Below are 26,291 nucleotides of genomic sequence, written 5' to 3' on the forward strand. Positions count from 1 at the left end.
CAAGCAACTCAAGATGATCAGGATGCTGAAACTAGCACAGAATATTACTGTTAGACACAACATTAGCTGAACCCAGTGAATATACAAGGGAGAATCACATCAAGTGTTAATAAAGATGAATAATCAAGAGAAAATAAAACTTTAACTTCAGCTGAAATGTTGTTTATTCAATATCTCATTTGACTTTACATTAAAATTCAGCTTTCTTTATCAAACACAAACTCATACACACGACAATATCCAGTGAAATGCTCATACGACCAGCCATGACCTTAAACACAACAAGATTATAGATGAGAAATAAATGACTGAATGAAATAAGAAATAAAATATAGACAAACTTTAGTCATAGGAGATATATCTGTAGAGAATAAAATCGACACATTAAACCCCGCGGCTATACAACTGTAGAGAACTTTAGCTGTAGACTGACTCCATGTACAGTGACACCATAACTGACCTCAACTAGCATACACACAGAGATGTGTGTGTGTGTGTGTGTGTAACTGTGGCTGAATGTGCAGATGTGTCCACAGACGTGCTGAATGTGTGTGTGTGTGTGTTGTGATTGAGAGAGCGTCTGGTCTGTGTTCAGAAGCTCCTCCTCAGTGTCTCTGTGTTGGTCTTGATGGAGCAGAAGTCTTTATTTCTCTGAGCGCAGCAGGAAAGCTTCAGCTAAACTGTGTGTTTTCCTACTTTAGTCAATCCAACACTGAAAACTCCTCATCTAGTCAAGAGTTACAGGCTTATTACTGGACACAGACATTACTGAGCTTGATTTATTCGCTTTATTAAGCATTATTAATGCACAGTTGTGCTGGTGAACATCAGTTAATGCACTGAGAGTCAACAAGAACTAACAGAGAACAACTTTACTGTCATCAACTAACATGAACAGATCAATAAATACTGGAATAAATGTGTTTTTATTGTTCAGTTCAAGTCAAATCATGAAGAAGAAGAAGATCAGAAGAGCAGAAACAAACGTCACACTTCATTTCTCCTTTATTCATTGAGCTGCTGGATTTCTCTACAGTTGATTCAAGATTTGACAGAGATTCAGACAGGATTCAGACATTTCCATGTTCATCATCACATTCTAATATCAGCAGTGGATTTGACATTGACTTTTATTATTTGTGCTCAAACAACAGAGAAACAATGAAGAAGATCAATCTGTAGACAAGAATGAGCTGATCTGAACACAGCAGCATCCTGGAGGACACTTCATCAACATCAATGATGACACTGATGAAGACTGAGACACACACACACACACACACACACACACACACACACACACACACACACACACACACGCACGCACGCACGCACGCACATAACAGTGAACACACACACACGTTCTCCCTTTCTCTCACACACACACACTCACATGCACGCACATAACTGAACACAAACATGTTATCTCTTTCTCACACACACACACACGCATGCACGCACGCAAACACGCACACACACACATACACTGTCTGTCATGCACACACACACACACACAAATACAAACACGCACGCACGCAAACAAACACACACAAACAGACGTTCTCACAAACACGCATGCACATGGACACACACACACACACACACACAAACACAAATACAAACTCTCACACACAAACATAGACACTCTCACACTACACATGCACGCACACACACACACAGACAGACAGACACAAACACAGACTTTCTCTCACATGCACACAAATACAGACACTCTCACATGCACACACACACACACACACACACACACACACACACACACACACACACTGCTGCTGACTGCTCCTGCAGAGGATTCTGGGTAAATCTCTCGTCAGTCTTCAGCTCAGTTTCACTGATGATCCATAATTAAGCCCAAACCCAGCACAGAGCGGCTCAGTGAATGTGGTCTGGACTGAGTGGATGAGGCTCATTGTGTCTCTATAGATGTTGTAGAAGATCAGAGTTCCTGCACTGTGATCCACAAACACTCCTATTCTCCTGCTGAGCGGATCCACTGGGAGATCAGTGCGTGTGTGATTGTGTCTGAATGAGAAACTGGAGGAAGAGCAGAACAAACTCCAGGACTGAGCATTATCTCCAAACACACACTCATCACCTCCTCCCTTCCTCCTGATGCTCTTATATGACACTGATATACACACACCATCATCTCCACTCCAGTCAATCTCCCAGTAACAGCGTCCACACACACTCTCTCTGCACAACACCTGAGGATAATCATCAAATCTGTGTGGATGATCAGGATACGGCTGATTCTCTCTCACACTCTTCACCTCTCTGTTCTCCTCAGACAGAATGAGTTGAGTGTTTGCTGTGTTTGGATCCAGAGTGAGGAAACAGACATCTGAACACAAGAACACACACATTTACAACCACAGCTGTCTGTGTGTGTGTGTGTGTGTGTGTGTGTATGTGTGTGTGTGTGTGTGTGTGTGTGTGTGTGTGAGATAGAGCGAGAGACAGAGAGGGGGAGTGTGTGTGTGTGTCCATGTGTTTACTGCTGTGTCTGTGTGTGTGTGTGAGAGAGAGAAAGGGGAAGTGTGTGTGAGAGAGAGAGAGAGTGTGTGTGTGTGTGTGTGTGTGCGCATGTGTTCACTGCTGTGTGTGTGTGTGAGCGTGAGAGAGAGGAAGTGTGTGAGTGTGTGTGTGTGTGTCTGTGTGTGAGAGAGGGTGCATGCTTGTGTGCGAGTGTGTTTGTATGTCTGATTGTGTGTGAGCGTGTGCGTGTGAGAGAGAGGGTGCGTGTGTGTGTGTGTGTGTGTGTGTGTGTGTGTGTGTGAGTCTGATTGTGAGTGTGTGCATGCGTGTGTGTGTTTGAGAGAGCGTGTGTGTGTGTGTGTGCGCGCATGTGGTCACTGCTGTGTGTGTGTGAGTGTGAGAGAGAGGAAGTGTGTGTGTGTGTGTGTGTGTGTGTGTGTGTATGTGTGTTTGTGAGAGTGAGTGTGTATGTCTGATTGTGTGTGAGCGTGTGCGTGTGAGAGAGAGAAACAGAAGGGAGCGTGTGTGTGTGTGTGTGTGTGTGTGTGAGTGTGTGTCTAATTGTGTGAGTGTGTGCATGCGTGTGTGTGTTTGAGAGTGTGTGTGTGTGTGTGTGTGTGTGTGTGTGTAGTCCTACATTTGCGTGGTCCTGCTGTAATCCTCGTCTCTCCTCCATGATCCAGACTGTAAACACACACAGATTCACATTCAGTCAGTACACAAACATCAGCTTATAACGCACACCAGGGCCGGATTAACCAATGGGCCTTATGGGGACAGGCCCAGGGGCCCGTGCGCACTAGGGGCCCCTGAGAGGGGGGAGAAAAAAAGACAATTTCGGAGTGTCTTTTTAGGCTAATTGCAAATAGCACATCTAGTTGGACTAAGCTATTCAGGGTTTACGCCCACTGATGCCTGATTGATAGAGACAACATGAGTAAAGAGCTGTGAATTGATACAGCAGCAGTGGCGCACCTTGTAAGGCGCAATGCTTCATCGTTTGACGCGATTGATCATCAACTCGGTTCGAGTCCACCATCAGCTGAACCCGTGCTACTTTTTTTTCTCCCCGTTACATATCAGATTGGAAATATATTTATTTTTAACAGGAAGGAAACATTTTTAAAAATAATGCAAATGTGATATAAAGTCACAAGTGTCTCGTGGGTATTTAATAACGTTTAGCCTTATTATAGGCGCCTGCCGCACCTCCCTCTCTTCAAAAACTATATTGCTCAGACAACTGTATTTCCTCTGAGCAAAAAAATCGCGATCACATATTAATATTATTATTATATTTAAACTGCCTTTCTTTAACTAAACAGAATGCTGTAATTGGTCAAGTGCGGAAACGTCAGTTTTGTAATAACCCGCACTAAACTGAGCGGACTGTAGTGTAACGTTATATCTGTCATAGATCAAAAATGAGTGGACAAGTGGATTTAGCAAACGCGAGAGAAAACTCTTTAAATGATTTGAAAACAACTTTAAATGATGAGTAGCTAGCATTAACCAGACGGATGAGGCTAACGGCAGCGCAGCGCGGACTGGATTCATCGTGTGAGAGACAGACAGAAAAGGAGAGACTTTTAACAACTCTTTAATTACAACAGTTCAAAAACTGTATCAGTTTAAAAACAATTACAGCTTATTACAAAAACATGTATATACACACAAAAATAATAAAAAATAAACAATAACACACAAAATAAATAATAATAAAACAATGATAAAAAACTAATACCACCAAGTTTACAGCAATATATCACAACCTCCTTCTTCATTAGGTTGACATAAAATATTTTCAATACCCCATACAAGAAAGAATGAATCAACATCATTCACCAATTCATAATATTTATACTCCATTACTAGCCTGCTTTTTACCAAAATTCTGAACAAGTCCAAAGGATCAGTATTGCTGTCTAACAGTATTTTATTTTTTCTTGTCAACCATACTGCCAGTTTTGCCTTACCTAATAGAAAATTTGTTAAAACAATTTTTTTCTTATTTAAAGCATTGTATTTTGGTCCAAAGATAAAAAGACTATTAGTAAAAATGAAACCAAAATTCTGACACAAGTCTCTCAACATGTCAAACAATCTAAAAAGCCTTGAACATCCAATAAATAGGTGAGCCATTGTTTCTGAAAGGCCACAAAATATACATTTATCTCCTTGTACCGGATTTAGATGATTCTTATAACGATTTGTTGCCAATATCCAATGAGAGATCCGCCATTGTAAATCTCCGCTTCTTTTTTCAATTGGTACTTTATATAATGACCTCCAACATCCTTTTGGAGTGGTACCAATTTCTACAAAATTTTCCCATTTGGTTTCTGGAATTTCTCTCAAAGATTTTAAATTTAGAAATTTAACACAAAGACAATAGAATGACTTTTTAGATATTTCATCAAAGAAACCAAGTTGCGGTGTTTTAAATGAAAGCAATCTAGTATCATCCTCCTGCCATTCTTCTAAATTTACTTTTACACTAATCCTGGGAAATACAGTCTTAGTTACTTCTGTTTGCAATGGCACTACAGGAAACAATTTTTGAACCTCATATAACAATTTTTCAATAAACCTAACAGAGTGAACATTGATTTTCTTAGCAAGTTTTTCTGCAGAAATCCAACTATCCTGTATTCTTAAATGACAGATTTTGCATATTCCTGCTTGAATTAATCTTGTAGAACAGACCTTTGATTTCAAAATCTCAACCAATAAAGGATTATAAACTAATGGTTCCTCAAGTACCCATTCTTGTGTTACTTCGGTCAGTTCTCTTTTAACTATAAATATTTGCCATGCATTTAGAACTGATGTATAAAAAGAAGAAAGCCCATTAAAATCAATATCTTTCAAATTCATTAAAAAAAGGTGTCTGTTCAAATTCATCCGTCCTACTCTGTTTAATAAGGTGCAAGCAATAGCAGTCCAGTTTAGAGACTTTTGATAAAGGAGTTTTTGTGCAGTCTGCAATCTGAAAGCAGCTACTTTGGACTTAATGTCCATGAGGCTTTGACCACCCTCATTTAATTGTAGATACAATATTGTCTCTTTTAGCCAATGGTTTCCATTCCAGAAAAAATCTATGAACACTTTTTGAATTTCTCTAATAAAACCATCTGGTGGATTTAACACAATTAATTTATGCCATAGAACAGATGCAGCAAGGTTATTTATAACCAGTACTCTATCCCTATACGAAAGTTGTGGTAAAATCCAATTCCATTTTGATAATCTATTACACACTTTTTCTTTAACATTTTCCCAATTATTTCTTTGATACGATTCGGATCCCAAAAAAATACCTAAATACTTAAAACCATGTTTTTTCCATTTTACATTTTCAGGAATAACAGGTAACCTCATTGTACTTTTTTCATTGCACCAAAAAGCCTCTGTTTTAATCCAATTTAACTTTGCAGATGAAGCCCTCTCAAATAAAGAGATGCTGTTTTTAACAACATCAACATCTTTTTGATTTTTTACTAAAATAGCGATGTCATCTGCATAAGCTATTACTTTAACTGAATTGCATATATCATCAGGTTTAAAATCAGACAAATTTTCTCTTAATAAACACAGTAATGGTTCTACTGCCAAAGCATAAAGCTGGCCTGATAAAGGGCATCCTTGTCTTATGCCTTTAAGTATTCTTATTGGTTTACTTAAGCTACCACCTATTTTTAAAACACATGAAGCATTTGTGTATAAAAGTTTGATCCAAGAAATAAAAACATTTCCAAAACCAAAAGCTCTCATAGTTTCAAATAAAAAACCATGGTCCACTCTATCGAATGCTTTCTCTTGATCTAAAAACAAAAAACCAACATTCACATCATTTAGTTTAGAATAATCTAAAATATCTCTTACCATGAAAATGTTGTCATAAATTGTTCTATCTGGGATACAATAGGATTGATCTGGGTGTATTAAATCACCAAGTACAGTCTTTAACCTATTAGCCAACACTTTGGCCATTAACTTATAATCAGTAGTTAAAACAGACACAGGCCTCCAGTTTTTAAGATCACTCAAATCCCCCTTTTTTGGCAAAAGTGTTAAAACAGCTCTTTGACAACTTGTAGGAAGACTTTTTTCTTTAAAACATTCTTGAATCACTTCATAAAAATCATTTCCAATAATATTCCACATAGACTTGTAAAAATCAATAGACAGTCCATCAATTCCCGGGGCTCGACCCGTCTTCATCTGTTTTACTGCATCCATTAATTCTTGATATGGTATAGCACTGTCCAAAAACTTGCGCTGTGTTTCAGTAAGAGTAGGGATTTTTTCCATTATTTGTGACATGCACTCAATATTAGTTTCTTCCTTCTTGTATAAGTCTGAATAAAAATCCACTGCAATCTTTCTCATTTTTTCTGGATCAAAAGTCTTTAGTCCTTCAGGGGTCTTCAAACAGTACATTTCATTTTGTTTTTTTGACACTTTTTCTAAATTAAAAAAATAAGAAGTAGGAGCATCCATCTCGTGCAATGACATAAACCGAGATCTTATCAAAGCACCTTTGGCCCGCACTTGCAATAAAGATTTTAAATCTTGATTTTTTTTACTTAAAAAGACTGCTGAAGATGAATCAGAATGCTGTATCATGCCAGACGTAATATGACAGATTTCATGCTCTATTTCCGAAATTTTTTGTTTTATTTTTCTTGTTGAAAACCATGTATATTGTTGACAGAAAATTTTTATTTGAATCTTTCCTAACTCCCACCATTGTAATAAATTTTTAAAATCTTTTTTCCTAATACTCCACTCCTCCCAAAATAATTTGAATTTTTCATAAAACTGTTTTTCTTTCAATAAAGCAGTATTCAATTTCCAATAAGGGCTTTTACAATTAGATTGTGTTAAAACAATACTGACTGTAATTAAATTATGGTCTGATAAACAACAGGGAAAGATATTGCACCCACTTACTCTGTTTTTATCACTACACTTTACATAAAACAGATCAAGTCTTGCTACACTAATCATTCCCAGATTTATTTTAGTCCATGTATAGTGTTTTATTTCCGCATTTTGGTCTCGCCACACATCTATCAAATCATTCTGAATTATGAAACTTTTTAAAAAAGATGCCGATGCAGGATGTGGTTCTTGATTGTTTCTATCTAAAAGAAAATTAAGAGTGCAATTCCAATCTCCTCCCACAATTAGAAATCCTTCCAAAGTATAACTATTTAAAAAATCTTTTAATTTCTTAAATAATGCTAATTTTTCTGAGCATTTATTGGGAGCATAGATATTTATAAATTCAAAGAGTTGATTGTTTACTTTAGCTTTTACCAACATAATACGTCCTTTCTCTATTTCTACTTCTGATATAATATTTATATTTAAGTACTTTAGCTACCCCTGCGCTGATATTTGTACCATGACTAAAAACAGTTTTTCCTTCCCACCATAACTTAATCTCAGATTCATTCTTTTGATCACTATGTGTTTCTTGTAAAAAAGTTACATGGGTTTCTTTAAGTTTAAGAAATTCAACAAGTAAAGCTCTTTTACTCCCATCCCTCATCCCATTTATGTTTAATGATCCTACTTTAAGAATCTGCATTGCAGGGAAGATAGAAAGGGAAAACAGGAAATAACAGGTAAGTAAAACAAAAATAAAAATAGATCCCTCTCCCATGTGATTTACTTTTTTCGTTTTGACACTCTTCCTTGTTCTTCTTGAGCTTTGCGTAACGTTGTTACAAACTTACTCAATCGGAATCGTTTTTGTTTTGAAAGTACCTCATAGCCCACATTTTTCTGAGCAATCAGCACCGATTTAATAAATGTATTGCTATCGGGAAAGTGCTTAACTATGTCAGTCTTTTTTCCTTTAGTTGAATCTAAAAAAGCATTCAATTCTTCTACCGAATACACATCATCCAACGACTGACTACACTCAATTTCCGAAAATTCTGAACAGTTATCATCGCAGTCCTCCATATTTTCATCACTATTTTCATTCTCTGCAATCACCTCCGACTCTAAACAACTCTCTTTTAAAACTACATTGCCACCAACACCATCATTTTCCTTATCAACAGCCGTATTTTCCTTCAAAACAGACGGGCTTACAGCATTATCACCAGCACTCAGAGTTGAAGTAAACGCACTTACCTCTAACGTTGAACTTGAGCCTTCGGCACTTTGCTCGGTTGTAAAACCAACTTCTGAAACAACGCTGGGTTCATCTAGCATCCCTGAACTGTTACCATTAATGCCGGTTGTTTTCTGTTTTTTTTCCCGGAATCACTACGTCTTTCACCGCTGTAGGCCGCTTCTCTTTGTTTTGACTGCTGTTGCTTTGATCATTGCGCTCTTCATTCATTCCGTCATTTTTTTCATTTTCTAATTGTTTCTTATGAGTGCATTTGAGCTTTTTGTGCCCCAAATCCCCGCACTCGAAACACCGCAAACTCTCTGTTGTTGCATAAACCATATAAGAACTGTCCCCGTGTTGAATACGGAACGAAATGTCTAAAGTCTTAGACTGCGCATTTAAAAACATGAATACATGCCTACGGAAAGACAGCACATGTTTTAAAGCGACGTTTTTGCACCCAAACGGAACCATTTTGACAGAACCCGCAAACTCACCAAAACGATTCAACTCCTTAAGAATTTGCTCATTGGGAATGAATGGAGGCACAATTGAGATTGTTACTTTAGTAGCCGGTGTACGCAAGGGCACTACTTGTACTAGCGTGTCGTTAACAACAATTCCGTTTTCCACGAGATCATTAACGTGTTTCTCATCTTTAAGAAACACTACCACAGCCTTATTCATTCTTGAGGCAGATACTATATTTTCGTGCTCAACTATTTCTGCCATTGCCAAAAGCACTTCTTCAACCGTAAAAACTTGGTCCGAATAAACTTTGCATCCATTCTTGATAGAGAAACCAGGTGTTCCCTCTCCCGAGAGAAACGCCATGGTTTCCCTTATCATAGAGGGGATCGCTGGTATTAGTTTAAACCAAAACAAATGAATCAATAATACAAAAATAAATCTTCTAAAAAAGAAGAAAAAGGATAAAAGGGGGGGAAAAAGGAGAAAAAAAAGAAAACAAAAAAGATTAACCCTGAAACCAGTTCAGCGTGTTGCTCTCACACCCCACACCACTCCTTCACCTCGTGCAGAGAGAGAGAGAGAGAGAGAGAGAGAGAGAGAGAGAGAGAGAGAGAGAGAGAGAGAAAGGCCCAGAAGAGGAGGGAGACGGGAGAGAAGAGGTATAGTGTGTGTGATATTGGATACTTTTAGGTTTATAATCAAGTCTTCATCACGAGAAAAGTAGAGAAAATACAGGGAGAGAAGGAGAAAGACAGTAAAGCAGTGTTTGTATTATGAAAGACTCAGATTCATAGAACTGGATTGGAGAAGCATTGTGCGTTATATGCCATGGCAATAATATGCTTTATAAGTTTGTAAAAGCAATACACTAAAATACCCTTAAAAAAAAAAAAAAATATATATATATATATATATATAGTTTTATTAGTATTTTTATTCAATGCTTTGAAAAATAAGTTAAATCTTTGTAGACTATAAATACATATGTACTATATAGCATTTATTTAAATATGTGGGCAAAAAATTATAGATTCATTTTATTTAAAAATTATTTAATTCTTATTTTTTTTCAATTCAACTATAGGGGTGCGGCCAGGTAGGGGGCCTTACAAGACAATGTGCCCAGGGGCCCCTGAGGTCTTAATCTGGGCCTGACAACACACACACACACACACACACACACACACACACACACACACACACAATAAGACATGTGGAGTGTGTGCTGAATGCTGGATTGTGATTGGCTGATCTCAGTGCATTAATAACTGCAGTAAAACAACATGAGTGTGTGTGGAGCTGTCAAATCAGCTTCTGAATGACACACAGAGCTTTTAGATCAGATGTGGAAACAGAAAACAGAATGGAAACACAGAAACAGACAGATATAAAGACTGAAGGATTCATTCAATGATCAATTGACAAAAGCGCAGCACAATAATAAAGCAGAATTCAGTGTTAAATGACTTGAAATATGATGGAGATCTTCATCTTCTGTCAAATGCCTCTTCATCATCTCCAAACATTGCTAAGTTGGAGAGCAGTGAATCCAGACCAATCTGCAGTCCTCCTCGCCCTTTGGAAGCTTGGTGGGTTTGTGTTCTGTTTATTGTTCATAATACTTCAGTTATAAAGGATTAGTTTAGGAGTTTTTTGTCATTTGCTTTATTTGAGTTTGTTCAACATGTGATTGTCACTGGACTATATCAGAACCAGCATCACTGTCTGCTGATCACTTTTATTGCCTGATATTTTGTGTTCATGTTAGTTTAGAAGCAGAAAAGAGCCAGATTACAAGATATGAGATATTTGCCAGAAACATCTTTGTTATGTCCACATTGTGAATGTAAATTGATATTGTTTATTTTCTTCCTGTTTATAGTTTTACTCCGCCCTTATTAAAGTGTGATAAAGGACATTCTGTGTCTGTGAAGTTCATGAGGGAGAGTTTAACTTGCTGTTAAAGTATACACAGGACGTATTTGGAGAACAGTACACACACATCTCTGAGCTGATACTGTACAGTTCTTCAGCAGAAATGTAGAGAACAAGTTTCACTGCTCAACTACAATGCTGAAACTGTACAGTGTTAATATGAGATATAATATCACGCTTAATGTGAGAACTGCCCCAGTGCACTGACATATTTAACAGCTTTGATTCATATCTGGACACTAGAAGAGCAGTGAAGTATCAAAGTATCTGTATTCACAATAAAAAAGGCAGTGCTGCTCCACATACTTGAGTTTGTCCAGTGTGTAGTTTGGATCCTCCAGTTGTTCAGAGAGCAGCTTGACTCCTGAATCTCCTGGATGATTGTAGCTCAGATCCAGCTCTCTCAGGTGTGAGGGGTTTGAAGTCAGAGCTGAAGACAGAAAACCACAGCCTTCCTCTGTCACCATACAGCCAGACAATCTACAAACACAGCAATAGTCCACATCACACAGTTGGACAATCACACATCTCTTTGTGTTGTGAAGATGCTGACTGCTGTTTCTGCTCATGTCAACAGCAGTGATGAACACACACATCCTGATCAGCTCTCCTTATTGATCACATCAGCAAACACACACACTCACACACTCAACAAGGACTCGACATCATCTGTAGAAGTTCATATAAATATAAATAAAATATTACCGCAGCACATTTGGGCTCCGCATCTGGTAATATTTAAGGGCTGTTCACACAGAAAGTGATGTTGAATGTCGACACCCACAGAAAGACACAACCTGGTAAAGTTTTCAAACAGTGAACTGAGACTGCAACTATTAGTGAAATCTATATTAAAGCTCTTCAAATATGATTTAGATTTACAGTAATTGTTTTTCATGTTTAAATCTGATTTATTCTTGTGTTTAAAGCGTTTGTCATTCCTCTACTTCAGTGTCTCAGACTCATTCAGAAATGATTATTAAATGCTGGATTAATGCACAAGAGAGTTTGGCGAACACGTTTTACACCATTTCAAATATATATTATATGTGCGGCTGTATAAGTCACATACAGCGCTCAGCATAATGGAGGACAGCCCATTCTGAAAACCAAGACTTTCCTCCATTTCTCAGTCAATATAGGCAGTGTATTCTGCTGCATTTAAACAGAACACATTTATTAAACTGATTTATTTATGAACATCATATTTTAGTCACCAAACATATTCAGAAATTGAAAGATAATGCAATTTAATTCAGTCTAAATATTGCAAAAACCCTACTAAATTTCAGCTAAATTCTTCCATTGTTTTGATTCTCTTGATTTTTCCTCTGTTTAATTTTGTATTTAATATCTTTCTATAACACATACATTTGTCTGTAGTAGTTTTTGGACCGTTATCATGAGTTATTTTGTTAGATGAGCTCCAGATTTGGCTAATCTATTGTATATGCACAAATATAATACTGTAGAGCTTCCTATTAAACTATGAATGTAAAAGAGAGATTAGTGAGGGCTGTACTTATATATGCTGAGCACTGTATATTGTTCACCCAGAGTGTTTACATGGTCACACAGCAGTAACACAACAAGCATTGAGTTTGGGCTAGCTTCTGCAGATGGACATTGCTGTACACTGCCCTTGATGGGTGAGTGGGGGAGTGTCTGTTGTCTCTCAGGTGTGAATTATTCATGAGCATTGTCACTCACACATACAGCTGAGATCACCCAAAACAAACTTAACAAAATGTAGATCATTGTAATGTTTTCTCTGACTGAGCGAACAGAATAATTTCACATAATTGTGCAGTAAATATTCTAGTCTACAAGACTGCTTACTCTAAACTCTCGTTCAGGCACATTCAGTCTGGTTTTCAGTCTGGACCCCTGAGGGTTAACTACAGGTATAGTATGAGCAGTGTGAAACACAATCACTGATAAACCATAATTCCTGTTATCTGGGGTTTAGTATCACCCAGGGTTAACATGTTCAAGCATGAAGAGCTCTAATATGAAACTGTCTGACTGTAGTTATTGTAGAGTGGAGAATCATTTACCTCAGTGTGTCCAGTTTACAGTGTTGACTCTTCAGTCCATCAGAGAGAAGCTTCACTCCTGAATCCTGCAGGTCATTGTCACTCAGGTCCAGCTCTCTCAGCACACAGTTTGAGGATTGTAGAGCTGAAGACAAACTCTCACAGCACTGAACAGTGAGATTACAGAACTGTAGCCTGTGTAGAGGACAAACACAATATTGATTGAATATTGTTGATCTGGTGTGTTTAATAATCTGAAGCACATCTGACTGTAGCAGAGATGGCAAAAGTACACACATCCGTTACTTAAGTAGAAGTACAGATACTCAAGTTTAAAATGACTCTGGTAAAAGTAGAAGAACTGACTACACTTTTAAAAAAGTACACTTAAAAAAAAAGTAAAAAGTAACAGTTTCAACCACAGTCCAAATACACGCAGTATAGGGGAATAATAGGTAACTAAATAGGCAGTAGTGTATAAGTGTGTGTGTGAATGGGTGTTTCCCAGTACTTGGTTGCAGCCGGAAGGCTATCTGCTGTGTTAAACATATGCTGGAATAATTGGCGGTTCATTCTTCTGTGGCTACCCCTGATAAATCAGGGACTAAGCTGAAGGATAGTGAGTGAGATAGGTAGGTAACTAGTCCTCTCATACTATTGATACAATATTATAAACTAACCTACATTTACAATTTGTATGTAAAATGTTTGTTGCCAATTTTCTGAAAGTAGCATTTCAAGCAGCATCACGGCCTGTAATACTGTACAACATTGCTCATAAAGTCGGCTCATGTATCATCATCCTGACACAAACTCACAGCGTTCAGCATCAAGTTTTGTGGCCGTTAAATCAAAAACATCAGCTGCTATTCACGTTCATACACTCTAATAATAATTCTGTAGACCTGTCTGTCTTTATAAATAATGTCTTACATTTAACACTGAATTCTGCCCACAAAAAATAAATAAATAAATTATATATATATATATATATATATACACACACACACACACACACACACACACACACACACACACACACACAGGAAAATACTATTTAAAATAACTCTGTAGCATCTTTAAACTTTGCATCTCAAAGCACTTTTCAAAATAAAGTGAAACAGATACATATATAACAGAAACAAAGAAATTAAATAACAAAAACATGGAGAGAGCATGTATACTCCACACAGAAACCACACATGTAAGAACAGTATTCATCTGAAAATGCAGGAGTCTGCAATTATTTAGCAAACCATTGATTAAAATCATTTACCTCAGTGTGTCCAGTTTACAGTGTTGACTCTTCAGTCCATCAGAGAGCTTCTTCACTCCTGAATCCTGCAGGTCATTGTTACTCAGGTCCAGCTCTCTCAGCACACAGTTTGAGGATTGTAGAGCTGAAGACAAACTCTCACAGCACTGAACAGTGAGATTACAGAACTGTAGCCTGTGTAGAGGACAAACACAATATGTATGTGTTAATCTGGTGTGTTTAATAGTCTGAAGGACGTCTGACTGTAGTGACTGGTTTAACTTCACTAATTAGTGAGAACATCTGCTGATTTTAATAGGATTTATGTTTATGCAACTACAGTAAATGGTTTCCTTCAGATGTCTGAATAGTCCAAGAAATATTTTTATCAAAAGACGAGAAAATCACGCAAAAAGGTCCACAGATGACAGACAATAAAACACATGAACAAAAGTAAATAATAATCATTTCCTTTAGCACATTTAAAAGTTGCATATTAACAGACAAATAAAAGCAAACAGAGATAGACATCATAGAAATACAGAAAATATATGATTATATTGATCAGTGCCAGTGATGAGGACTGCCTCACCCGTGAATGCAAAATTTAAGAACACATTATATCTCTGTGCTCCAGCTGTTTATCCTGATCCACAGGATCTGCTCTGGTTTACTGTCCAGTAGTCCCTGGCTTTGCCTTGTCCTCCTGCCTGGCAGTTTCCCCTCACCTGTCCTGTACCCTGTCATGTCATTAACCTGCCTCTCCTCCATGTCTAGGCCCACACGGAATCTGCGCGCAGAATTCTGCAGATTTTTAGCCCATCATTAATTCTGCTTATTACTTGAGTAAATGTGTGTAAATCTAAATTTATTTAGTTTTTTTTTTATATAAATTACAGTAATATTATTGAATAAAATGAAAATGTTCATCTGATTTATGCACAATGCAGTGTACTGTCATATTTTCAGTCTTTTAGTAGAGAGATTATATAAGAGACTTGCTTTGTCTACCAAATAAAGTGAATCTGATTAGATTTGCAATTTAAACATTGAAAAAACATTAAAAAGGTATTACTTTTTATTTCACTAATTAAGGATTTAGTTATGATACTCCCAAAATAATTCCTCAGAAATCCGCCGATTTTTACCAAAATTCTCTGCAGAAATAGCAAAAAAACATCTGCAGAGTCCGTCTGGCCCTGCCCATCACCCTTGTCCACTGTAACACCTCCAGCTGCTGAACTCACTCTTGTTGTGTGTTTTCCTCTGAGGATCATCTGGGGGGTATTCCAGAAAGCAGGTTATGTGACATACCCGGGTAAGTTTGAGAGTAAGTAAGTAGATAACCTCAACTTTGGTTCCAAAATCGGAGGTAACTTCTGGGTATGTTAAGTAGCCATAGCAACTTACTCTCTGAAGATAACCTGCTCCGGAGCAGGTTATGTTCAGAGAGTAATTTGCTATGTTTCAGAGTTTGTCTGTTTCAGAGAGTTTACTGAGCATTGCGTGCTCTTTTGATGAGAATATTTATGGATGTGGACGCACAGATACAAGTTTTTTCGTTGTTGAGAGGGTTATAAGTGCAGTTTTTTTCATAACCAAATTTATAATGTTAATGTATTTAACAAACCTTTTTGAAATCAAATGTGACAAACCGCGGGTCTGCGCTTACCATAAAAAACATTCAGTGCAGCTCTTTGTATTCGCGTCAGGGCATTTTAGGCAACTGTACAATGTGGCAGTAGGACCACCTGTACAGTATGCCTGGCACTGAACTGTTTTTTACACTTTTGTACAGTTCCTTGGTCATACATTACCGCGTATCATTACACAGATGATACAGAGCACGGCAATAGCGTAGTGGACAGTGTGTCGATAAAGAACAACGGAGCGCACATCGGAGCGAGTTCGAATCTCACTTACAGATCTTGTGTTATTTCTCTTCTTCTGCACCCTCACATTTTTCTGTATAATATTATAAGTGGCAGCTTTGTCTTTTGTAGGAAAATATATCTTTAATTTAAGATGTAGGACGTCAGTCTTATATATACATTCATGCACACACACCTACATTTTTTAATATAATATTTTTTTCAGGGTTTCTAAATGCTATTGTGTGCATTAATTGCAGCCGATTTTAAAGCTCCATCAGTCAATAAAGGACACTGATAATATAAAATTTGTCCAAAGTATAAGTGTGCAGGTACAACTTAATTTTCTATCCTTAATCTTTTGGTGTTTCAACTATTTAACTCATTACTGCTTCCACTTACCAGCTCATCACACACCCCACCTCATCACTATGTTGAGGCTAAATGGCTGATTTTGAGGAAGTAATGATTCAAGTGTATAACACAAATATAGTTAAAAAAAAAAAAACTATAAAGCAAATGTTGCTTAACACAATGTTTATTTTTATTATATTTGTATTATAAAATAGAATCATTACTGGGCACTACATTGTTACTTGCTGGAGGACAAAAGATACTCTTTTCTGCCTTATACGATGACACCCTACCTGCAGCCTGACCCAGAGGAAATCTCAGTGACCCAAGCAGACAAAACAGATGGAAAATATTATTAGTCAAAAAACTGTTTAATCAAATAGTTTGGTCTGTTCATTTCTTCATTTCCTGAAATAAAATGAATGATTTTGTACACTGCTTTATACACGCACCTTTAAACGTGTAACATATTTTTCAAATACATTTCTCACCTTAAGGTGATGCTCATGTGACTTTATCTTTGAAGATGGACCTTATACAGCTACTTTAGAATTTAAATATGTAGATAAAAGATTTTGTGATCCAAGAGTAATATTCAAATATGGAAAAGTGCAGAAAATTCTTACACTGCTTGTTAGTTGAGGCAGAAGGAACTTCGTTTGCATGCAAAATAAAAAGAACCTAAAGCTATCTGACAACAGTCACTTACAACAGTGACAGAGTGTGTGGTTTAAGTCAAAAACTCAACGTTTATTATAGGACACAGCAGTTAGACAGGCCTCTTTCTATTAGCTGCATGTCGGAAAGAATATTGTAGAGTGTTAAATAAAGAGCTCCAGTAATTAAATATTACCTTTTATGATAATGTTTCTGTGTTTAATGACTTTGGACAGAGTTCTAGCTCCAGAAAGATTACAATTTCTATAAGCCTTATTAGTCAATACACATATTGTGGCTTTAAGAAATTAATGGCAAGAAAAATAAATGCATGAATGGTTACACAACATACTCAAAAAGGATGTTAAAGAGTAGTTTAATTTATCATTACAATAAAATGGAGGGTGGCATGTGTAATTTAATAAACTAATAAATTTTCTTATTATTTATTTTTTATTTTCTTATCTATTTCTTATTCTATATTTCTTTCCTTCGTTGAATCAGATGTGTAATCTCTGTGTTTAAAACCTCCACCTCTGTAAAGTGCGTTGCCCTTTTTTTCTTACCGTGATTTTCTATGGTGACTCTTTAATTCGGCGATCTACTGAAAATGCCTTCAGGTGTGTGCCGTGCACGCGCATTAACCCGCGGTTATCTTCAGGAGGTTGATTTAACTAACTCGTCACCTGTTTTGGAACCAACATACTCGCGGTAAGCAGGTTTTGGGTAAATCAACCGAGAGTTTAGGTTTTAGCAGATGGTAAGTTAACCCAGCTTTCTGGAATACCCCCCTGGAGTCTTCTCCTAGAAGGGAGCTGTGTCACGGTCCTGGTTGGCCAGTCCGTGTAATATTGTGTTGTTCTTGTGTTCTCCATGTTACAGCTGTTAGTTGCCCAGTTACTCTTCACCCCCTTGTTAACTCACTAGTGTGTTGAAGCTCCTCTGTTTCAGTCATTATGTGTTGATCATAGTTTGCTGTATGTGTGTGTGTCTCTCTTGTCTGTGTTTTCTGCTCTTCAGCTCTGGCATTTTCTTTGTGTATGGATTATATTTAACATTAGAACTGCACCTGAATCCAGCTCTAACATTGGTTTTGCCTGCACGATTAGAGGAAGATATAATGAAGAAGAGGGTTGCACAGTGGTTCAGTGGTTAGCACTTTCGCCTAACAACAAGAAGGTCACTGGTTTGAGTCCCAGCTCCAGTTTCCCCCACAGTGTGAAGACATATGGTATAGGTGAACTGAGTTAACAAAACTGACCACAGTGTATGAGTGTGTATGTGTATGAGTGTGTGTCTGTGCTAGTGAGTGTGTTTGTCACATCTGCTGCAGTGCCCTTATGTAGACTCTTGAGGGCACTAGCTCTTGTCTTGTGTTTTGTTTTCATTTCCTGTATGCCTGCTCACAGGATCACTCCTTGTTTTCAGCTGTTCATTGTTGTCTAATTGGTTCTGTCCTTATAAGCCCTGTAATGTTGTGTTTAGTTTGCCTTTGGATTTTGGTCTGTTCTGGGGGGTATTCCAGAAAGCAGGTTATGTGACATACCCGGGTAAGTTTGAGAGTAAGTAAGTAGATAACCTCAGCTTTGGTTCCAAAATCGGAGGTAACTTCTGGGGTATGTTAGGTAGCCATAGCAACTTACTCTCTGAAGATAACCTGCTCCGAAGCTGTGTTCCAGAGTTTGTCTGTTTCAGAGAGTTTACTAAGCATTGCGGCTCTTTTGATGAGAATATTTATGGACGCAGAAGCACAAATATACAGCTTTTAGTTGTGAGAGGGTTATACTGTACCTCAGTGTCTCCAGTTTACAGTGTTGACTCTTCAGTCCATCAGAGAGCTTCTTCACTCCTGAATCCTGCAGGTCATTGTTACTCAGGTCCAGCTCTCTCAGCACACAGTTTGAGGATTGTAGAGCTGAAGACAAACTCTCACAGCACTGAACAGTGAGATTACACATGGCCAATCTGAAAAAGAAGAACAAAGATTACATTAACAGTGCAATTTTAAGTAATTCATCTGATGTAAAAAATAAAATAAAATAAATAGAAACAAATCAATAAATCAGGTGTTTAAACTCAGACCTCAGTGTGTCCAGTTTACAGTGTTGACTCTTCAGTCCATCAGAGAGAAGCTTCACTCCTGAATCCTGCAGGTGATTGTTACTCAGGTCCAGCTCTCTCAGCACACAGTTTGAGGATTGTAGAGCTGAAGACAAACTCTCACAGCACTGAACAGTGACATTACACAAGACCAATCTGAGAAAGAAGAACACACAATATATAAGCATTGGGATTTTAGTAATTCATCTGATGTAAAGAGAAAAAAAGAAACAAATCAATTAATTAGATGTTTGAAAACAGACCTCAGTGTCTTCAGTTTACAGTGTTGACTCTTCAGTCCATCAGAGAGAAGCTTCACTCCTGAATCCTGCAGGTCATTGTTACTCAGGTTCAGCTCTCTCAGCACACAGTTTGAGGATTGTAGAGCTGAAGACAAACTCTCACAGCACTGAACAGTGAGATTACAGCTCTGTAGCCTGTGTAGAGGACAAACACAATATTGATGTGGTCATCTGGGACCTCATTGATTAACAATGCGCACTCATGAAAAGGACACCAGATTTCACCCTTATGGTTGTATATACTAACAGTAGTGTAGGACGATGTACCGATATTATAAAAGCATAGCGATACCCTAGCTCTCAAAACAATACAATTCCGAATTTTTTTTAGTACCGGTACTTTTATTTGACAGCTGTAATTGTGAGTGCTCATCAATAGGGGGCAGTGTGGGAGCCATAAGCTGCTTCTACAGCAGGCTTCTCAAACTCGTGGTCCGTCACGGGACGATAGATTGTGGTCCTCGCCTTAATTTGAAAGTTTAATGTTAGTTTGGCCCGTGAGTTTGATATATACGGCACTTTACACTTTTGTTTGTGGAGCTGACAAGGCCCACCAATCACGGTGGGGTATATAGCTCTCGGGGGCTCATCAGCTGAACACGACGCAGGCAGAGAAACATTTTTCAATGAGTGAAAGTTACAGCAGTGTTGCCATGGATTGTTTCTCCGTGCCTGCTGACTGCCTTGTTTCTATTGGGCACATGTGGACATTAGTCCCAGCGCGCTTCATTCACAACACTCAAAAAAAGTTGTGTAAGTTGCTGCCCAGCGGGACATTATAAATATATAAATGTATATAAATCAGAGCTTAATTTGAGCAGGATCTAGCCGGAGCCTGTTCCGGGAAATGACAGATATTTGTATTAGGGCTGCAACTACGAATTGATTAAATCAATAAAAATCGATTACTCAAAGGGTTGGCAGTGAATTTCATAATTGAATTTCATTATCGATTCGTTGTGTTGCACGACACGGGGACGTTTGATTATTTAAAAACACGCGGAGTGAACACGGTCTCTCTCGCTCACTGATATAGACTTCGGCACATCAGACAGGGATGAGGAGGAAGGGAGTTCAACAGCAGGTGTGTTGACTGGTGCTGAGCCAGAGAAAGACGCGTCATATCATCACAATTATGCAGTGTTTTAACCGCCTAATGCTTATTTTATGTTTTAGAGAAACATTTACATGTAAATACACACAAGCACTAGTAAAACAAGACATTTAGAGTTTGTGAAACACAAAAATGTCTATGAAAGTCTGACAATACATTCAAATATCATTTGCTGATGTGTTTTATTCATATCAGATACACATGGTGAAAGTAACTATAAAGTTGAATCTGTTCTTCTCTAAGTTCACCAGACACTCACTTGCATGCATACTGGGAGTAACTGGTGAATTTACATGCTGAATCCTGCTTGTTCTGCTTTATAAATAAGGTTTTCACTGCAAGTAAACATGGCACTTTGACTTACAGAGCTCTTTTGGAGGATTTGATGACTGCTGATATTCTGATGAGACACTCGTCTGATCTCTTGAATTTCTGAAGCTCAAACTCCTCCAGCTCCTCCTCTGAGGTCAACAACACAAAGACCAGAGCAGACCACTGGGCAGGTGAAAGGCGAGCAGATGACAGACTTTTTCTACTGAGGTGAGACTGAATCTCTTTTAGCAGAGTTTGGTCGTTCAGTTCATTCAGACAGTAGAACAGATTGATGGATCTCTCTGGAGACAGATTCCCTTCAAGTTTCTGCTTGATGTAGGCAATTATTTCCTCTTTGCTCTGGTCTCTGTCATCCTGCTGTGTCAACAGGCCTCGTAAGAGTTGTCGATTGGACTGGAGTGACAGACCGAGAAGGAAGCGAAGGTAAAGGTCCAGATGTCCATTCTCACTTTCCAGAGCCTTGTCTACTGCTGTCTTCAGGAAATCGGTCACGCCTTTATTTTTGCTTATCTGTAAAAACAATCCATGCTTCTTGTCGCTGTCTAGAATCAGATGTTGATAAAGGGCTGCAATGAACTCCTGAATGCTCAAGTGAAGAAAGCAGTACATGGTACCAAGAATGATTCCCGTCTCCTCCTTAAAGATCTGGGTACACATGCCTGAGTACACCGATGCCTTATAGACGTCAATGCCACAGTCTTTCAGATCGCTCTCATAGAAGATCACATTGTTTCTGTCCAGCTGCTGGAAGGCCAGTTTCCCCAGTGAAAGGATGAGCTTTGGATCCCAGGAGACATCTGCTGTGTTTTCTCCATCATACTTTCTTTTGCTCTGCTGCATCTGAAAGCGGAGAAAGTGTGTGTACATCTGTGTCAGAGTCTTGGGAGATTCCTGCAGTGTTTCAGCATGAGCCCTGTGTTTCAGTTTCAGTATGCTCTGGAGAACAGTGGCTGAAATCCAGCAGAAGACTGGGATGTGGCACATAATAAAGAGACTCTTTGACTGTTTAATGTGATCAATGATTTCTCTGGCCTGATTCTGATCTGTGAGTCTCTTTCTGAAGTACTCCTCCTTTTGGGCATCATTGAATCCTCGTATCTCTGTCAGCCGGTCGATACAGTCCGCAGGAATCTTTCTGGCAGCTGCTGGTCTGCTGGTGATCCAGATGAGAGCAGAAGGAAGCAGATTTCCCTCGATGAGGTTCGTCAGGAGAACATCCAGAGAGACTGCTGAAGATACATCACGACACGTCTCATTACCAACAAAGTTCAGAGGAAGACGACATTCATCCAATCCATCAAGGATGAACAGGACTTTGAATCGTGTGCTTCTTGTAAGGTTCAGTCCTTTAGTCTCTGGGAAAAACTGAGTTATGAGGTCTTTTAAACTTTGTCTTTCTTTCTCCTTTAAGTTCATCTCTCTGAATGGAAGAGGAAATATGAAGCTGATGTCTTGATTTTCTTTCCCTTCAGCCCAATCCAGAACAAACTTTTGCACAGAGACTGATTTCCCGATGCCAGCAACTCCTTTTGTCAGGACAGTTCTGATCCGCTCGTCTTGTTCAGCTGCTTCAAACAAATGTTTGCATTCAACCTGTATCTCTAATGACTGATGACGTCTGGAAGCAGCTTCAATCTGTCTGATCTCATGTTCAGTGTTGACCTGTTCACTCGCACCCTGAGTGATGTAGAGATCTGTGTAGATCTTATTCAGAAGTGTGGAGTCTCCTTGCTGAGCAATTCCTTCAAACACACTTTGATATTTCTTCTTCAGGCTACATTTAAGCTGATTATTGAAGAACAGCTCGACTAAACACAGGAGCAAAGAAATAGAGAGATTTACTCTTGACTTTTCCAGCTATATTAGTAAGTATCAGTTTGACAGATGGTCATGAGTCTCTTACCCTGGAGAGTATCAGCAGCTTGATCTTGCTTCATCTCTCTCAGGAAGAAGAGTGTGAGATCAAGAGCTGCTTCTGTGATAATGCTTCTGTTCTCATTAAACTCCTTCACAAACTCTTGTCTGTTTTCTTCTTTTAAGATTTTCTTAAATTTCTCCAGTTCATTCTTCAGAAATCTGATCATTTTACTCTCAAGATTCTATGATTGAAGAAAAGAGAACATGCACAAACTACTGAACAATTGAAAATACATTACTCAACATTATACTACAGGACTGTGCTTTATAGGGTGTGCAGTTGTTTTCAGATGGAGTAGATTCAGACAGGCATTGAGCACATTTATGAATGCTGAATGATTTTCATTATTTCACAGCTACAGAATGACTACATGTGTGAAGTCTGTCTAATCTTTGTATTGATGACTAGTCTAGATTTGGACTACTGTTAGAGTTTCACCAAAAGCACAAGCTCAGCCTTTAGTCAAGCCATAATCATTTGTACATCTATTAAACCAAAATGACTTGGTGGGATTTCAGAATAATTGACTAATCTGTTCATTTATTAGAAAATAATGCACACAGAGGTGTAACGGAGACTCCACGAGTATCACAGTCATGCATAATTTTATAAGAATTCAATGAACTGAAGTCAATTATTCCTTAATAAATGAATTGCTCGACATTTGAATTAAGCAGTATATTTGTAAATAACTGTTTTTATTTTATTTGTTTATAATAAATGAGTTTTTTCCCACCTGGAAGATCCACTGGAGATTGTCTGTGAAGCTCTTGTGTCTCCTGTGAGTCTCGTCTCCTGAATCTGCTGACTCATATTCAACACTGTTAACAGATAAAACTACTGTAATTACACATTTACAGGCAAACACATACAGATATATCTTACAAACACTGAAAATAATACATGTAGTGCTCATAATGAGACAGTGGACAGATTTGTTACTTGAGTTTTGAGTTATATTTAGCTGAGAAATCACAGTCAATTGTCTCTGTCATTAGAAAGCCCTGTCAACCACAAAGTCATTATTAGAAAGCAGCTTTGAAAGTTTGATTTACAGTTCATTATTACACACACTTTTAGCTACAAAACAACACATCTACATTTACCTTTAAAAGCTTCACCTTTATTTAGATGTATTTACACAACAGTTTAGTTATAAACTTCTTTAAAACATCTTTCATGCTCCACAAATGATATTAATATTGACTGAAAGATCCTCTGAATAAGACGCCAGGTGTCTGTAAATGTCTTCATGAATCACTAAAGTCATTTGATTAATTTAAACAACTGATTTATTCAGGAATGACTCTCTCTACTGAATTGATGCTTTACACAAAACACTCCATGTGTGAGCAATAATGTAAAACACACAATACCTTTGAGCAGATGATGGTGTTTCCCCACTGAACTCTGGTGGATTATCTTTAGACCGGTCACTCTTCAGAGACACAGAGCTGGACACACCTGATCCTGATCTTACACTGAACACACAAACACACCAGAGCAATAAACTGCAGGACAAACTTCAGTCTCCTTTACAAGAGTTTATCAGACAAATATGAGTTTGTTCAGTTTAATTAAGAGCAGACTAATTATTGGCCTAAACATAAAAACAAAACATTAATATAATCTCTAGGTAGAAAAGACAATAAATAAATAAAACTCCCTTCACTGAGCTACACACTAAGTTTAACATGTATATCTGTATTAATCTGTGTGTCTTGTTCAAATGTAGCACCCTTTTGTTATGTTTGTGGCTGTTTTTAGCCCAATGACTTCCTATAATGAAGCAATATCAGCATCTGATCATGCAGTCTTGATTGGTGCTGTTGGAAAGAATTTTTCCTGTTGATCATCAGATGTCAGCATTAACCCTTTAGATCAGCCTGAGCTAAATGGTTTCTGCATTGTATATGTAGTTCAGTGGAGTGAAAGAGCAGATTATAGTGAGTGTGCAGAAATACACTTACTGTGTTTACTGTGTTCTGACAGCTGAGGGGCTTATTTTAATATTCTCAGACATGTCAAGACAAGAGTGCAAAGGTCTCTCTCCATATAAATCCATATAAACTAATTTCCGCACTACAACTGATGACAAACAGTCAAATGACAAGTTGTACCTCTACACAACAGGCTTTAAACCAGTAGTTCTCCAACATTTATCACCAAGAACCAGCTAAGAAGAAAATTGTACCCACATTTGACCAATTGATCAAGCAATAGCAACACAAATAAATGCATTGTTGTTGGTGTTTGTTCTTCAGAGAAAGTGTTGAAATAATGGTGTAAAAACAGAGTCAATACCTGTGTTTCTCTGAGAGAGAGTCCTTTACTCGCTCCTCTGCCATACTGCAGCTAAAACACCAATGCAGACATTAGCAGAGCTTTCAGGAAACAATCATACACACACACACACACACACACACACACACACACACACACACACACACACACACACACAAACACACACACACAAACACACACATATATATATAATGCAGTTGGTTTAACCCTGATCTGACATCTCAGCTGTTTCACATTTGATTAAAGGTAAATGCATGTTATATAGAGTTTATCAAGAGAAGTTCAGGTTCAGCCAATTGTTGATTTAGTGAGTATTAAAATGTCTCTCTACTAAAGAGGCTCTTTGGTTAATGAGTTACTCTGACGGTCAAAGGTTAAATGCAGTGTTGTTTAAGGATCGTCAGCTTGTTGTTTTCAGCAGCTTTTCCTCCTGTTCAACTGAAGGTCTGCTTTAACTTTACTTTTGATTTGGTGACTCTGAATGTTTAGAGTTATATTTAATGCTGAATTATTGGACACTATTGAGTCAGTCTCATATAGAAGAGCACAAACACTTTAAAGGGATTAAAAATAAAGCTTTTAGACACAGTGTTTAAATGAGCGTGTTTGACTCAGTGTTTAATCTGTGTTTGAGGATTTGATCTTCAGAATCAGACATTTAAATCACACTCACACATATAAACCCTTCATCATCTCCACAAATCAGCGTAATGTAGAAGTGTTAAACTCACATGCAGAAGTACAGACGCTCTTGTGCAGCAGGAACACAATCTGAGCTCTTTCACTCTTTCACTTCACTAAAACACACCTGTGTGATCTACAGGTATATCCTGAAATATTACTGGCTCCACAGAGTGACACTGACATGAATATTCATGAGACTCTCCTGACTGTGGGCGTGTCCTGAAGACGACACACAAACCACTGGAGCTGAAGATATCTGTGCAGATTCTCTGAGCACGAGTGTGTTGAAAGAGTATTGAAAAAGTATAGTATATATAGTGTC

General features: G+C 37.9%; 3 protein-coding genes across 9 annotated transcripts in view; all 3 read right to left on the reverse strand.

The window, feature by feature from the left end:
- Positions 1–769: 769 nt before the first annotated feature.
- LOC103911012 (NLR family CARD domain-containing protein 3) lies at positions 770–26,097 on the reverse strand. 6 transcript variants are annotated; one of them, XM_087245757.1, is made up of 14 exons: positions 26,017–26,097; positions 25,286–25,336; positions 24,358–24,462; positions 23,718–23,802; positions 22,967–23,162; positions 21,095–22,871; positions 19,578–19,751; positions 19,297–19,470; positions 19,006–19,179; positions 14,354–14,527; positions 13,099–13,272; positions 11,348–11,521; positions 3,137–3,183; positions 775–2,365 (listed from the first exon to the last, which is right to left on the reverse strand). In XM_087245757.1, the coding sequence occupies exons 2-14, from the start codon at positions 25,327–25,329 to the stop codon at positions 1,839–1,841; spliced, it is 3,825 nt and encodes a 1,274-aa protein (XP_087101883.1). In that variant the 5' UTR covers positions 25,330–25,336; positions 26,017–26,097; the 3' UTR covers positions 775–1,838. The 6 variants fall into 6 exon arrangements, 3 of the variants coding, with proteins under 3 accessions (NP_001431788.1, XP_087101883.1, XP_087101884.1); XR_015942012.1 differs by lacking the exon at positions 13,099–13,272 and having other exon boundaries at positions 1,713–2,365; positions 14,354–14,520; positions 19,001–19,179; positions 23,718–23,821; positions 24,289–24,462; XR_015481716.1 differs by lacking the exons at positions 13,099–13,272; positions 14,354–14,527; positions 19,297–19,470 and having other exon boundaries at positions 775–1,258; positions 1,757–2,365; positions 26,021–26,097.
- The window catches only part of LOC137491376 (protein NLRC3-like), a 44,943-nt gene continuing 28,915 nt past the window's right edge, over positions 10,264–26,291 (reverse strand). The window contains exon 6 of one of the 2 annotated variants that reach the window (XR_015942026.1): positions 10,264–11,112. The gene's annotated coding sequence lies outside the window, so the exon portion shown is untranslated. Of the gene's footprint in view, positions 11,124–26,291 lie in introns of both variants that reach the window. The other variant, XR_015942025.1, reaches the window with a different exon arrangement.
- Positions 19,953–26,291, reverse strand: part of LOC147845314 (NLR family CARD domain-containing protein 3-like) — a 48,354-nt gene continuing 42,015 nt past the window's right edge. The window contains exon 7 of the mRNA XM_088650884.1: positions 19,953–21,083. The gene's annotated coding sequence lies outside the window, so the exon portion shown is untranslated. The remainder of the gene's footprint in view (positions 21,084–26,291) is intronic.

Source organism: Danio rerio, chromosome 4 (assembly GCF_052040795.2).
Source record: "Danio rerio strain M-AB ecotype USA chromosome 4, GRCz13ab, whole genome shotgun sequence".
Lineage (NCBI taxonomy): Eukaryota > Metazoa > Chordata > Actinopteri > Cypriniformes > Danionidae > Danio > Danio rerio.